The sequence below is a fragment of the Triticum aestivum genome, chromosome 5B (genome assembly GCF_018294505.1).
Source record: "Triticum aestivum cultivar Chinese Spring chromosome 5B, IWGSC CS RefSeq v2.1, whole genome shotgun sequence".
NCBI lineage: Eukaryota > Viridiplantae > Streptophyta > Magnoliopsida > Poales > Poaceae > Triticum > Triticum aestivum.
The window spans coordinates 592,781,623-592,793,472 of NC_057807.1; the positions used below are offsets into that span (position 1 = coordinate 592,781,623).

Sequence of the window (11,850 nt, forward strand, 5' to 3'; positions counted from 1 at the left end):
ACCCGAACCAAAACTAACAAGCTATTAAGTCAAAGTCGTAGATCTTTGTTGCCTGCATACTTCCCTTTGATGCATGCAAGACACCATGTCTCTACGATGTGTATATAGTACAAATAGAATGCATGAACTCATAGGATACCATGTTTATACTCCGTGTACACTTGTGTATATACTCCATACTCCCATCCTAACAAAACTGTATATTCTACTTGTATATACTACCTTCCTAACGAAATTGCATATTCTACATATATACTCACGCGCACCTCACCTAAAGCAAAAAAACGCTGTACATAATAAGTACTTGTATGTACAATTTTTTTGGATGTTAATTAGCTTTTACAAAATATGTATATACTGCCACTATGTACCTAGTAGTACAATGTGTATAGGCATACGCCTTCCTACAATTAAGAAGTATATATACTCCATGACTAAATAAGAAGTATATGTACTACATACTCCATACTCTCGTAAAAAGATAGGCCACATACTTTTTTTTGACATAAATATACATCAATTCCACATACTCCATACTTCCTTTTTTTTGAAGCATACTCCATACTTCCTTTTAAAATGATATACTACATACTTGCATACTACTTTTCTGCATGGCGTGAAACATAACTAGCAGGCAATGTGTAGACATGCGCATACCTTTCAAGACAAAAGGCATAGACACTATAAAATTCTGAGTGACCATACTACTTTTATTTGGGTTCAAACAATTAGTGTCACGGTCATGTGTTTTTTTGAAATAGAGTTGTTCCATCCAGCCAAGAATGAAGGAGAAAGTTGAACTAGCATCAGACCAGATAATTATCGAACTAAGAAAAACAAACTGCATGACTTAATTTAATGCTTCCAGATATCAAGGAGTATCTAACGCCCCTAAAAATCAGGCCATGCAATTAACTTCCCGTGGGGCAAGGCAAGTGTTAGCGGGTTTAGAACCTCCACCAGTGACTCCCATTAACCTGTTTGGCTGGTGCTAAGCAGGGACACGTGGAGGCTAAATAATTAGGTGGTAACTACCACTGCTTGTAGATAAAATTTGTCATATATATATATATATATATATATATATATATATATATATATATATATATCCAATTGGATGTAAGTTAGCATGAACTATTATTATTGACATCACTCAAAGGTGAATACGTTGGGAGGCGAAATTATAAGCCCCTATATTTCTCAGTGTCCGATTAAAACTCTATAACCATAAGTATTGTGTGAGTGTTAGCAATTGTAGAAGACTATATGATAGTTGAGTATGTGGAGTTTGCTAAATCAAAGCTCTAACATAGACCCTTCCTGAAAATAAGATGAATTGTAATTGTTTGATGACTGAGAATGAAGTTTGCTAGTTTGCAAGAAAGTTTATGGTCTATGCTTTAACATGTGAATTGCTTGTTACTTGATCGTGAGAAGTTTTATGAGATGAACTGCTGTTATGACATATAATCATGCTAGAAAAGGTGATTGAAATTATCATTGATCAAACTTGTGCACCTGCTAGCATTCACACTTCATAAATTCTTTCTTTTATCATTTACCTACTCGAAGACGAGCAGGAATTAAGCTTGGGGATGCTGATACGTCTCCAACGTATCTATACTTTATGAAGCATTCATGCTATTTTATTATCTGTTTTGAATGATTACGGGCTTTATTATACACTTTTATATTGTGGGAATAACCTATTAACCGGAGGCCCAGCCCATATTGTTGTTTTCTTGCCTATTTCAGTGTTTCAAAGAAAAGGAATATCAAACGGAGTCCAAACGAAATGAAACCTTCGGAAAAGTTATTTTTGGAACAGAAGCAATCCCAGGAACTTGGAGTGCAAGCCAGGGAAGCATCAAGGAGGCCACGAGATAGGGGGGCGCGCCCACCCCCCTGGGCACACCCTCCACCCTCGTGGGCCCCTCGAGGCTCCCCCGACCGACTTTTTTCGCCTATATAAGTCCACATACCCTAAAACCTTCGAAGAACACAATAGATCGGGAGTTCCGCCGCCGCAAGCCTCTGTAGCCACCAAAAACCTCTCAGGAGCCCATTCTGACACCCTGCCGGAGTGGGGGATCCCTCACCGGTGGCCATCTTCATCATCCCGGCGCTCTTCATGACGAGGAGGGAGTAGTTCACCCTCGGGGCAGAGGGTATGTACCAGTAGCTATGTGTTTGATCTCTCTCTCTCTCTCGTGTTCTTGACTTCGCACGATCTTGATGTATCGCGAGCTTTGCTATTATAGTTGGATCTTATGATGTTTCTCTCCCTCTACTCTCTTGTAATGGATTGAGTTTTCCCTTTGAAGTTATCTTATCGGATTGAGTCTTTAAGGATTTGAGAACACTTGATGTATGTCTTGCCGTGCTTATCTGTGGTGACAATGGGATATCACGTGATCCACTTGATGTATGTTTTGGTGATCAACTTGCGGGTTCCGCCCATGAACCTATGCATAGGGGTTGGCACACGTTTTCGTCTCAACTCTTCGGTAGAAACTTTGGGGCACTCTTTGAAGTACTTTGTGTTGGTTGAATAGATGAATCTGAGATTGTGTGATGCATATTGTATAATCATGCCCACGGATACTTGAGGTGACAACGGAGTATCTAGGTGACATTAGGGTTTTGGTTGATTTTGTGTCTTAAGGTGTTATTCTAGTATGAACTCTATGATAGATCGAGCGGAAGGAATAGCTTCATGTTATTTTACTACGGACTCTTGAATAGATAGAACAGAAAGGATAACTTTGAGGTGGTTTCGTACCCTACCATAATCTCTTCGTTTGTTCTCCGCTATTAGTGGCTTTGGAGTGACTCTTTGTTGCATGTTGAGGGATTGTTATATGATCTATCTATGTTATTATTGTTGAGAGAACTTGCACTAGTGAAAGTATGAACCCTAGGCCTTGTTTCCTATCATTGCAATACCGTTTACGCTCACTTTTATCGTTAGTCACCGTGCTGTTTTTATATTTTCAGATTACAAAAACTTGTATCTACCATCCATATTGCACTTGTATCACCATCTCTTCGCCAAACTAGTGCACCTATACAATTTACCATTGTATTGGGTGTGTTGGGGACACAAGAGACTCTTTATTATTTGGTTGCAGGGTTGCTTGAGAGAGACCATCTTCATCCTACGCCTCCTACGGATTGATAAACCTTAGGTCGTCCACTTGAGGGAAATTTGCTACTGTCCTACAAACCTCTGCACTTGGAGGCCCAACAACGTCTACAAGAAGAAGGTTGTGTAGTAGACATCACTTCCCAATTAAAATTGGACTGTACCAGGGGTCAGCTTTGAGTCCTTATCTTTTTGCTCTGGTGATGGATGAGGTCACAAGGGATATACAAGGAGATATTTCATGGACCCATGGTGTATGCTCTTTGTGGATGATGTGATGCTAGTCGATGATAGTCGGATGGGGGTCAATAGGAAGTTAGAGCTATGAAGGCAAACCTTGGAACCCAAAGGTTTTAGACTTATAGTAAAACTAAAGACGAGTACATGAGGCACGGTTTCAGTACTACTAGGCACGAGGAGGAGGAGGAGACGAAGATTAGCCTTGATGGGCAAGTGATGCCTCAAAAGGACACGTTTCGAAATTTGAGGTCAATGTTGTATAAGGATGGGGATATTGATCAAGATGTGAATCATCGAATCAAAACTAGGTGGATGAAGTAGCGCCAAGCTTCTGGCATTGTTTGTGACAAGAGAGTGCCGCAAAAGCTAAAAGGCAAATTCTATAGGACGGCGGTTCGACCCGCAATGTTGTATGGCGTTGAGTGTTGGCCGACTAAAATGCGACATGTTCAACAGTTAGTTGTGGCGGAGATGCGCATGTTGTGATGGATGTGTAGCCACACAAGGAAGGACCGAGTCCGGAATGATGATATACGATATAGAGTTGGGGTAACACCGATTGGAGTGAAGTTTGTCCAACATCGTCTGAGATGGTTTGGATATATTCAACGTAGACCTCCAGAGGCACCAGTGCATAGCAGACGACTAAAGCATGCTTATAATGTTAAGAGAGGTCGGAGTAGACCGAACTTGATATGGAAGGAGTCTGTAAAGAGAGATTTGAAGAACTGTAGTATCACCAGAGAACTAGCCATGGATAGAGGTGCGTGGAAACTTGCTATCCATTTGCCAGAATCATGAGTTGGTTGCGAGATCTTATGGATTTCATCCCTAGCCTACCCTAACTTGTTTGGGACTAAAGGCTTTGTTGTTGTTGTAGAAATTACGTTTACCAATGCATGATTGCCGGCAGCTCCTATGACTCGAATACACATTTCATGCAATCTTGACTTATGAAATATGGAATCATTAATCATAGTGTTTTCTTATGAAATATATTATTCTTTGTATTTGTATTTAGTAAGTTTTTTGTCAAGAGTATTCAGTTAGTGTTGGTGTAGATCATTATTGAGGAAATCGTTAACTGGTAGCTGCTCGGTTGGCTGGTGAGTAGGGGATTAATCAGCTAATCGGCAAGTTAATCGGCCATTTAATCAATTAATCGGACGATTTATCGGTTTATAGGCTACTCGGTGACCCTACGAGTAGGGATTAATCGGCAAGTTAACTGGTTAATCGGATGAATTCTTGAACAGGGGTCTAGATATATGTAAGAAATACTCCTCTATTCGGAAATAACTGACGTTATTTTAGTTTCACGGAAAAACACACGGTTATCTTCCACATTGCAAAAGCTATACTTCTCCTTTTTGAAAAAAAAATGACGTCGGGCCTTTTCTCGCCCATTGCGAAACCTAACTCACGCCTCCTGGCATGAGGGAGTGGGAGGTCCCAATACTGTAGCTCCTCTGGCTCAAATTTTTCCTCTTATTTCTTCACCTGTTTTCTTCTATGGTTTTCTTTGTTTTCCATTTGTTCAACACATTTCTAATTTTTTCAATACATATTGTACATTTTTAGTATACATGTTGAACTTTTTTATACAGGTCATTTTTAAAATACATGATGTATATTTTTAAGTGCTTATTTTGAACATTTTTTACGTGTTAAACATTTTTCAGATACACGTTGAACAATTTTTATTGGCATGAAACATTTTTTAACTACCCGGTTTTCTTTACATTGTATATCTTTTTAAATGACACAAACATTTTCTTTAAACTCGCGAATATGTCTTCCAATGTCACATACATTTTGTGAACGGTACTTTTATACTACGTGACCATATTTCTACATATATTTCGAAATCTGAGAATAGTAATGTCATCTCTCAAAACCGGCAACTTTGTAGTGGTTTAATATCAAGTTATCCATTAATCTTGTTTGTAGTAAGGATTACAAGCTAAGATAATTTTACCGGCTCTAACTAGCACAATATGTTCTCTCGAGAAAAAAAAAGTAGCACATTATGTGCAAATACATTTTATTTTGACATGTATCTTTTGAATGCAGATCTATGCTGGATCCGGGTCTTGAACGCAGTAGTAGTGGTACAGAATGTCACCGCCTCGAGCCGTAGCCAACTTACTTACCGTTGCTAGTTTTGACTCTTGAGGAAACATTCAGAAAGCTCATATCCGCTTGCTGATGTTTAACCATCATTTTTCATTGTGCAGCTCCCATCTTGGCATCCTTATACAGCTGATCAACGCGATCCTGCGGCATAATTTTGTTCCTCTTGTGAGCAAAAACCACTAACTGCAACGAGCATGATCAAGTTTGTTCTCTCTAACCTTGTAATATTTGAGCAGCTGGGGCCTCTTGAGCTTGAAAGTTGGGGTGATCAGGTCCTTGTCGATGCTGAATGGCACAGGCTCCAGGTGAACGGCCCTCAGCATCTCAAATCCTCTCAACTGCATGCATGGCACGAGATCGTAGCTTATGATGGAATACAAAATGGGCACAGATACATATCATAGCTTGCTAAATTTATTCGTGTATCGACGACGACGTACCCCGAGTTTCTTCCCGGTTTGATTCAGCTCATCCTGGATGTACCTCCTCGCCTTGGGATCACTGCACAACTCAGCGTAGTCACCAGACTTGCCGTTAAGTGCAGCCCAGTCCTCAATGGCTTGCTTCTCAGGGACGACCACAGCAACAAGGAAGGACTCGAAGCTGTTCCCGTAGACCCAAACCTTGTTCAAACAGGAGAGACTCTTGGTCAGTTACATCTGAACAAAACCATGAATCTGACGCACTGTAATTTTATTTATTTATTCATTCTGTTTTTGCTTATCGTACCGACGCAACGAGTTGAGACTGCGTGTATGCGCTTTCCAGGACCTCCACTGCCACATACTCCCCCTGGGACAGCTTGAAGATGTTCTTCTTTCTGTCGATGATCTTCATCGTGCCATCTGGTTGCCACTCCCCGATATCGCCTTAGTACATAAATTGGTTGCAAATTTTGTTAGGGACCATATGTTCATTCATGTGTTGTATGCTACGCTTAGGAATGGAAGAGAAGGGGCTGCACCTGTATGGAACCACCCGTCTGAGTACACTTCCTCTGTGAGGTCAGGGCGCTTGTAGTACCCGGAGAACAAGGTGTGTCCCCTCAAGCAGATCTCGCCTCGCGGCGCACTGGAGAGCGCGTCGTAGCCCATTTCAGGAACGGACTCCAACCGTGCCTCGACCGCCGTCACGGGAGGGCCAACCGTCCCAATCATCGAGATAACGTTGGCGATCGACGTAAAGCATCCCGAACAGCTCTCAGTGAGCCCTGCATACCAATCGCACGGTTAACAGTTTATCATTCCTCGGCATCAAAAGTAACTAGACTGCTAGGATACTAGTAGTAAATAATTTAAGATAAGTTTACTGACATTCATTTCACATGATCGTAGTCCATAACTAGTTAAATGCTGAACCAAGTCATGACCAAAGAACCAAGGACAAACTTGCCAGTATGGTTATGATGAGCACAGTTGTCATAAGAATTCTAATAGTCTCACCATATCCTTGTGCAAGGACACTGCAGCTGGTAACTCGCATGAACTCTTCAATGTGTCTTGGCAAAGGCGCCGCGCCGGATAGCATGAGGCGTATGCGGCCTCCAAGCCCTTCCTTTATCTGTAACATCAATGATAAAAGAATCTTAAATATATATACCAATGGAGTAAAAATAAAGAAACATGGGGACTTCAAATATTTTACGTACTTTGCTGAAGACTATTTTGTCAAAAAATGGCGATGCTTCATGCTGTTTGAATCCGTTCATTAAGTTGCCAAGTTTGCTGATGACAATTTGATGGGTTAATTATGTTTAAACTCAAAACATGAAAAGGGAGTAAAAATTAGATGCTAATTTAACCTTGTTGAAATACTTACGAGTTGTAAGCATACTGAAAAAGAGATTAAATAGTAGGTGTTTATTTAATCTTGTTGAAAATACTTACTAGTTGTAAGCATACTGAAAAAGGTGCTTGGCTATCAGCCCTCCAGACTGAATTTTTTGGTTGATACCTTCAGTTCATAAGATTCCTCAATTATGATGGAGCACAAAATGCGGTGGGAATTTTGGAAAAACAATAATGGAGGTTTGCATAATACCTGTGTATATACGATCATAAACGCGAGGAACACCACAGAATATTGTTGGTTTCATCAGTTGCACATCCTCCATCAGGTACCTAATGTCCTATTAAGAAAGTTTTACCTCTTAGATGAGGAAGTCACAGAAAAGCGACATAAGTTTTTTTGCTTGCAAGATATAGCTCCATACCCCTTGCCAGAATCCAATGGAAGCCCCTTTGGAGATGCAGTAATTTCCGATTACTTGATCGAAAATGTGAGCTAATGGAAGATAGGAAAAGTATGAATCATATTCGTCCACCTGCAAACATATTTTGATTTAGGTTATCATTAAACAGTAATATTTATCAGGTTGACATGACAGGAAAACAAAGCTCTAAATCATCGATGAACAAACCATGACCACTTTTTCACTATTTTTTGATTAAAATGTTTTTTGTGAAAAAAACAACTTACGAACTATTTAAAAATAAGAACACATTCACGCTCGATTGCCATTCTTTTGTTTAAACCTTTTCCGAAAAGAAAAAGGGAGACCTGTACAGAGAAAAGCCCCACTGAAATTCTAGTTTTGACGCATATAAATAAAGGTTTACCACTTTATCTGTCAATTGGAGGAGGTGCTCTGTGGTGGTAACCCCAGCTACGATAGCCCTGTTCGTGATTATCACACCCTTTGGCTCCCCTGTTGTTCCACTGGTATACATGATTGTACTAATGTCGTCCTTTTGTTTCTTAGGAAGTTCTTTAGTTTCTTCTCCCTGTTAAAAGAGCATTTTATGGGTCAGACCATTTACAATCTTGTAATGGAGTAGTTTAATAGGAATTCACACTAACCATTGTAGAAAATTCTTCCCAGGAAAAGCAAGATACTCCTAATTGTTCAACTTCCCTTTTAAGCTCAATTGTCACATCTCCAAAACTAACAATGGCTGACGTTGCACACATAAAGTAAGAAATTAATCACAGAAAAATGGGAATAGTTGATGTCCGGACCCCAGATAGCTAACCTTTGATGTGGGCTGTACACTTTGGGAGTACGGCGACAATCTGAAAAATTGCAGTTCAGGGACTAGTTAGATGTGTCGGAAAGAATGATGTGTAACTGTGATCTTCGCAACCAATCTCAAGCTTAGTAACATTGATTTCTGCAGCTTCAGGGCTAGCTTTTATTGTATCTCAGTTCCTATTAATCAACTCTATAGAAACATATGCACAGTAGCATTTAATGGAGACAAGCTAATATATATGACGCCACGCAGAAGACAACAATGTTTTGTATAGTTAAGGTAATGCTCATAGTAGTTAAAGATATATGGTTTTGCTTACTGATTTTATCTTGCTCTCCTGCATAAAGGCTATGGAGATCTCAGCATGGTCCAAGATAAATTCAACTGCATTTTGTCCTGCATTGCGTTGCAACTTATCCAGTCAATGAAACATTGCAAGGTGCAAAGCAAAACATGGTTAAGAATCCAGACTTCCATTCATGGACTAATGTAAATTATCATTGTTTGGAAAAAAGATATTATACTGATATTTGACAAATTATTCTCCCAAATAAAAAGTGCTCTTCATGAAGACATGAACCCTTGTGCATTCACATAGAGGTTTGTGTCTTAGTGTGTGTGAGCAAGAATCGTGAACGTACCGAGGGTGTCATACAGTGGTACATAACAAATTCCTTGGCTGTTGCAAGCCTGCAGAAGAAACAATACAATCAAAATGAAATCTCACATCAGTTTACAGAATGTTCCTGAAGCCTTGTTAAAATGAATGAATATCATGAATTCTCACCTGCATGGCCATGACCCATTCTGGGCAGTTGGATCCATATATGGCACAGTGAGCCCCCTACCAACACAATCAACAATGTCTAACAAACATTCTGCTATAGATTTTGCATGATCAAAAGGAATTTTTCGGCGTTTAAAGACAGAGCAACATTCTTGACTCACCGGCTTAACCCCGAAGCCTCTGATAGCTGCTCCAATCTGGATGACCTTCTGGTACACTTGTTCATACGTTTGCCATACATAGTCACCAGCCTGAATTTCACACCAAAATTTTGCATCCTCCCAAATCAAAATCCCTTTTTTAATTACCATTTTGCCCATTATACTGAATTGCTCTGCTTTACCTTGCCCTCAGAAACCTGGCGCCGGCCGAGCATTCTGTTCTTGGGATACTTCTTGACTGCCCCACTGCAGGAACGTACGGAAACAGAAAGGAAAAAAATGAACAAAATTCTCTGAAACCTCAACACCTTCAGCGCTCGGATCACTGAAACTTAGTATGACAGAATGCTTAGGAATGGAGTGTAAGGAAATCAGCATGCTGCCAGGACCCATGAACGAACCTGAAGAAGTCCCATGGGGAATGGATTTCCTGCGGAAGCCGCATGAGGCCGTCATTGGCGTAGATGCTCCGGTAGACCGGCCCGGCTGCCGGCCTGCCTCCGGCGGCCGGCGTCGCCTCGCCCACCTTCACGGTGTACACCGTCTTCTCCATCGAACCTTCCTCTCCAGCTAGCAATGGACGGCCGGACGGGGCTTGGTGCCGTCAGATGCAGATATGTTTTCTCCTTGAGCTTGCTGAGCTTGTAGCTTGAGTCAGTCAGTGAGGGCTTGGTGCTCAGATGTGTGGCAGTTAATGGTGGTGGCGAAGGTTGGTGGGCAATTTAAAGCTTGTGTTCCTATTCTGGTGCTGTTGGTGCGTGTCTACGTGTGGGTTGGCTGCCGTTGCAAATAAATTAGGGATGATTCGAAGACGTCACTCAATATTACTCACTCGGTCCAAAACAGTTTGTCTCAAGGTTGTCCCAAACTTGGTGTTAGACATCTATTCGAGGGATAAACTTTTTTAGACTGAGGGAGTACCGTTTTACAATTTTATTTCTCTTCTTCAATCGCTTTGCGATGTTTTTTTTTGTACAAAAAGGCCAAAGGCCATATATTAAGTAGTACAAACCCTTAAAAAACACGCTTGCCAAAACTAAAAAATACATTCAGATTTTTGAGGGAGCCGAAGTCTTCTTCCTCCTATATCCACCGGCGGCGTGCCGTGAGCAAAACTTGTTGCCGCCTCTATACCTCCGTCTCGGCGGTAACTTCATTTTATCAACTCCCTCACATGTTTTAACTACACATTTTTTTAAATGGAGTTTTTTAATTGCATCGTGTGTTTCAACTGCATCACATGTTACTACACTTTCTTCTGTGCCACGTTTGAACTACATTACTTTTAATTGCATCACATGTTTGATGTTTCTATGGCATCAGTGCTTTGGTTGATGTATATTTTGAGATAATAGTTTTCCATTTGTAGGTTGGAGTGTCTAGAATTACATAAATCGGCAATGCTAGTGACATTTTCCCTCGTCAAAGGATATTTCATCATTCGACGGTTTGAGTGGCGGGCAGCTCTTGTCGCGCCTTGATTGCCTGCTTATGCGGGCATGGCCATCACTTGTGTGGAATCTCACGTCATGGTCATGCATGCATCTAGCTGATGAGATCGTGAAAAGTGGAGGCGGCGGCACATGAGGAGTTTGATTTGGTCGTGCTTCTCGAGTACCCTGTCTTGAACTTGGTGCTGAAAATCCCAGGTCCGACCTTTAGTTGATCATACTTGGTAAGGCGGCACTTTGCATCATTACCTTGTCAAAGGTTTTGCTTGGAGTTTGAACCTGACCTTCATGGTGAAAGCTCGGGATCTGGCCTTCAATAATTGGATCTGGCGACCGTGACATCCATGCATTGTTTCATACACTGAGACGTTGTTTTTGAAGAACCTTACTCGCGCTCATTATGGTGTCATGATATGGTTGGCACCAATGGTTGTTGTTGCATTTTGCCGGTCGTTATGGTTTTGTTTTTCACCTAGACGTAGCTCCGGTCTTGTTTGTTTCTTGCTCTTTGATAGCATGATTTTTTTGTGTTTGTGTCGGTATTGATTGTGTTTATGTGCATCCTAGTCATGCAGAAACCGAATGCGTGTTTGTATTCCCTTAATGCTCAATAAATAGCGTCGTTTATCGGGGGAAAAGAAGACAAAGAATATGGTGGCCTAAACAAGTGATAAGATATGACAAAAAATCGGTAGCAAAATAATTTTCAAGCACTAAATCTGAATATGTTTTTTACTCCTATTTACTTGCACTCCGGATAGCAACACCATTTGTACTATCTTGAAAGCAAAACTAAATGAGCAATCCTCAAATGGCCAAGTTGTTATCAGATCCGGGGTTGTGGAGTGATAGGCGTACACGGACTAGGACGCTGCGGCACGACATGGACGAGATGCGG

General features: G+C 40.9%; 1 protein-coding gene across 1 annotated transcript; it reads right to left on the reverse strand.

Moving 5' to 3' along the window:
* Nucleotides 1–5,279: 5,279 nt before the first annotated feature.
* LOC123113487 (probable CoA ligase CCL6) lies at nucleotides 5,280–10,202 on the reverse strand. The gene is made up of 19 exons (XM_044534726.1): nucleotides 9,903–10,202; nucleotides 9,684–9,747; nucleotides 9,502–9,591; nucleotides 9,341–9,397; nucleotides 9,195–9,243; nucleotides 8,873–8,949; nucleotides 8,554–8,593; nucleotides 8,381–8,475; nucleotides 8,140–8,304; nucleotides 7,734–7,844; nucleotides 7,562–7,649; nucleotides 7,408–7,474; nucleotides 7,170–7,245; nucleotides 6,964–7,081; nucleotides 6,486–6,731; nucleotides 6,251–6,390; nucleotides 5,962–6,144; nucleotides 5,740–5,859; nucleotides 5,280–5,662 (listed from the first exon to the last, which is right to left on the reverse strand). The coding sequence occupies exons 1-19, from the start codon at nucleotides 10,052–10,054 to the stop codon at nucleotides 5,612–5,614; spliced, it is 1,989 nt and encodes a 662-aa protein (XP_044390661.1). The 5' UTR covers nucleotides 10,055–10,202; the 3' UTR covers nucleotides 5,280–5,611.
* Between the last annotated feature and the right edge of the window lie 1,648 nt (nucleotides 10,203–11,850).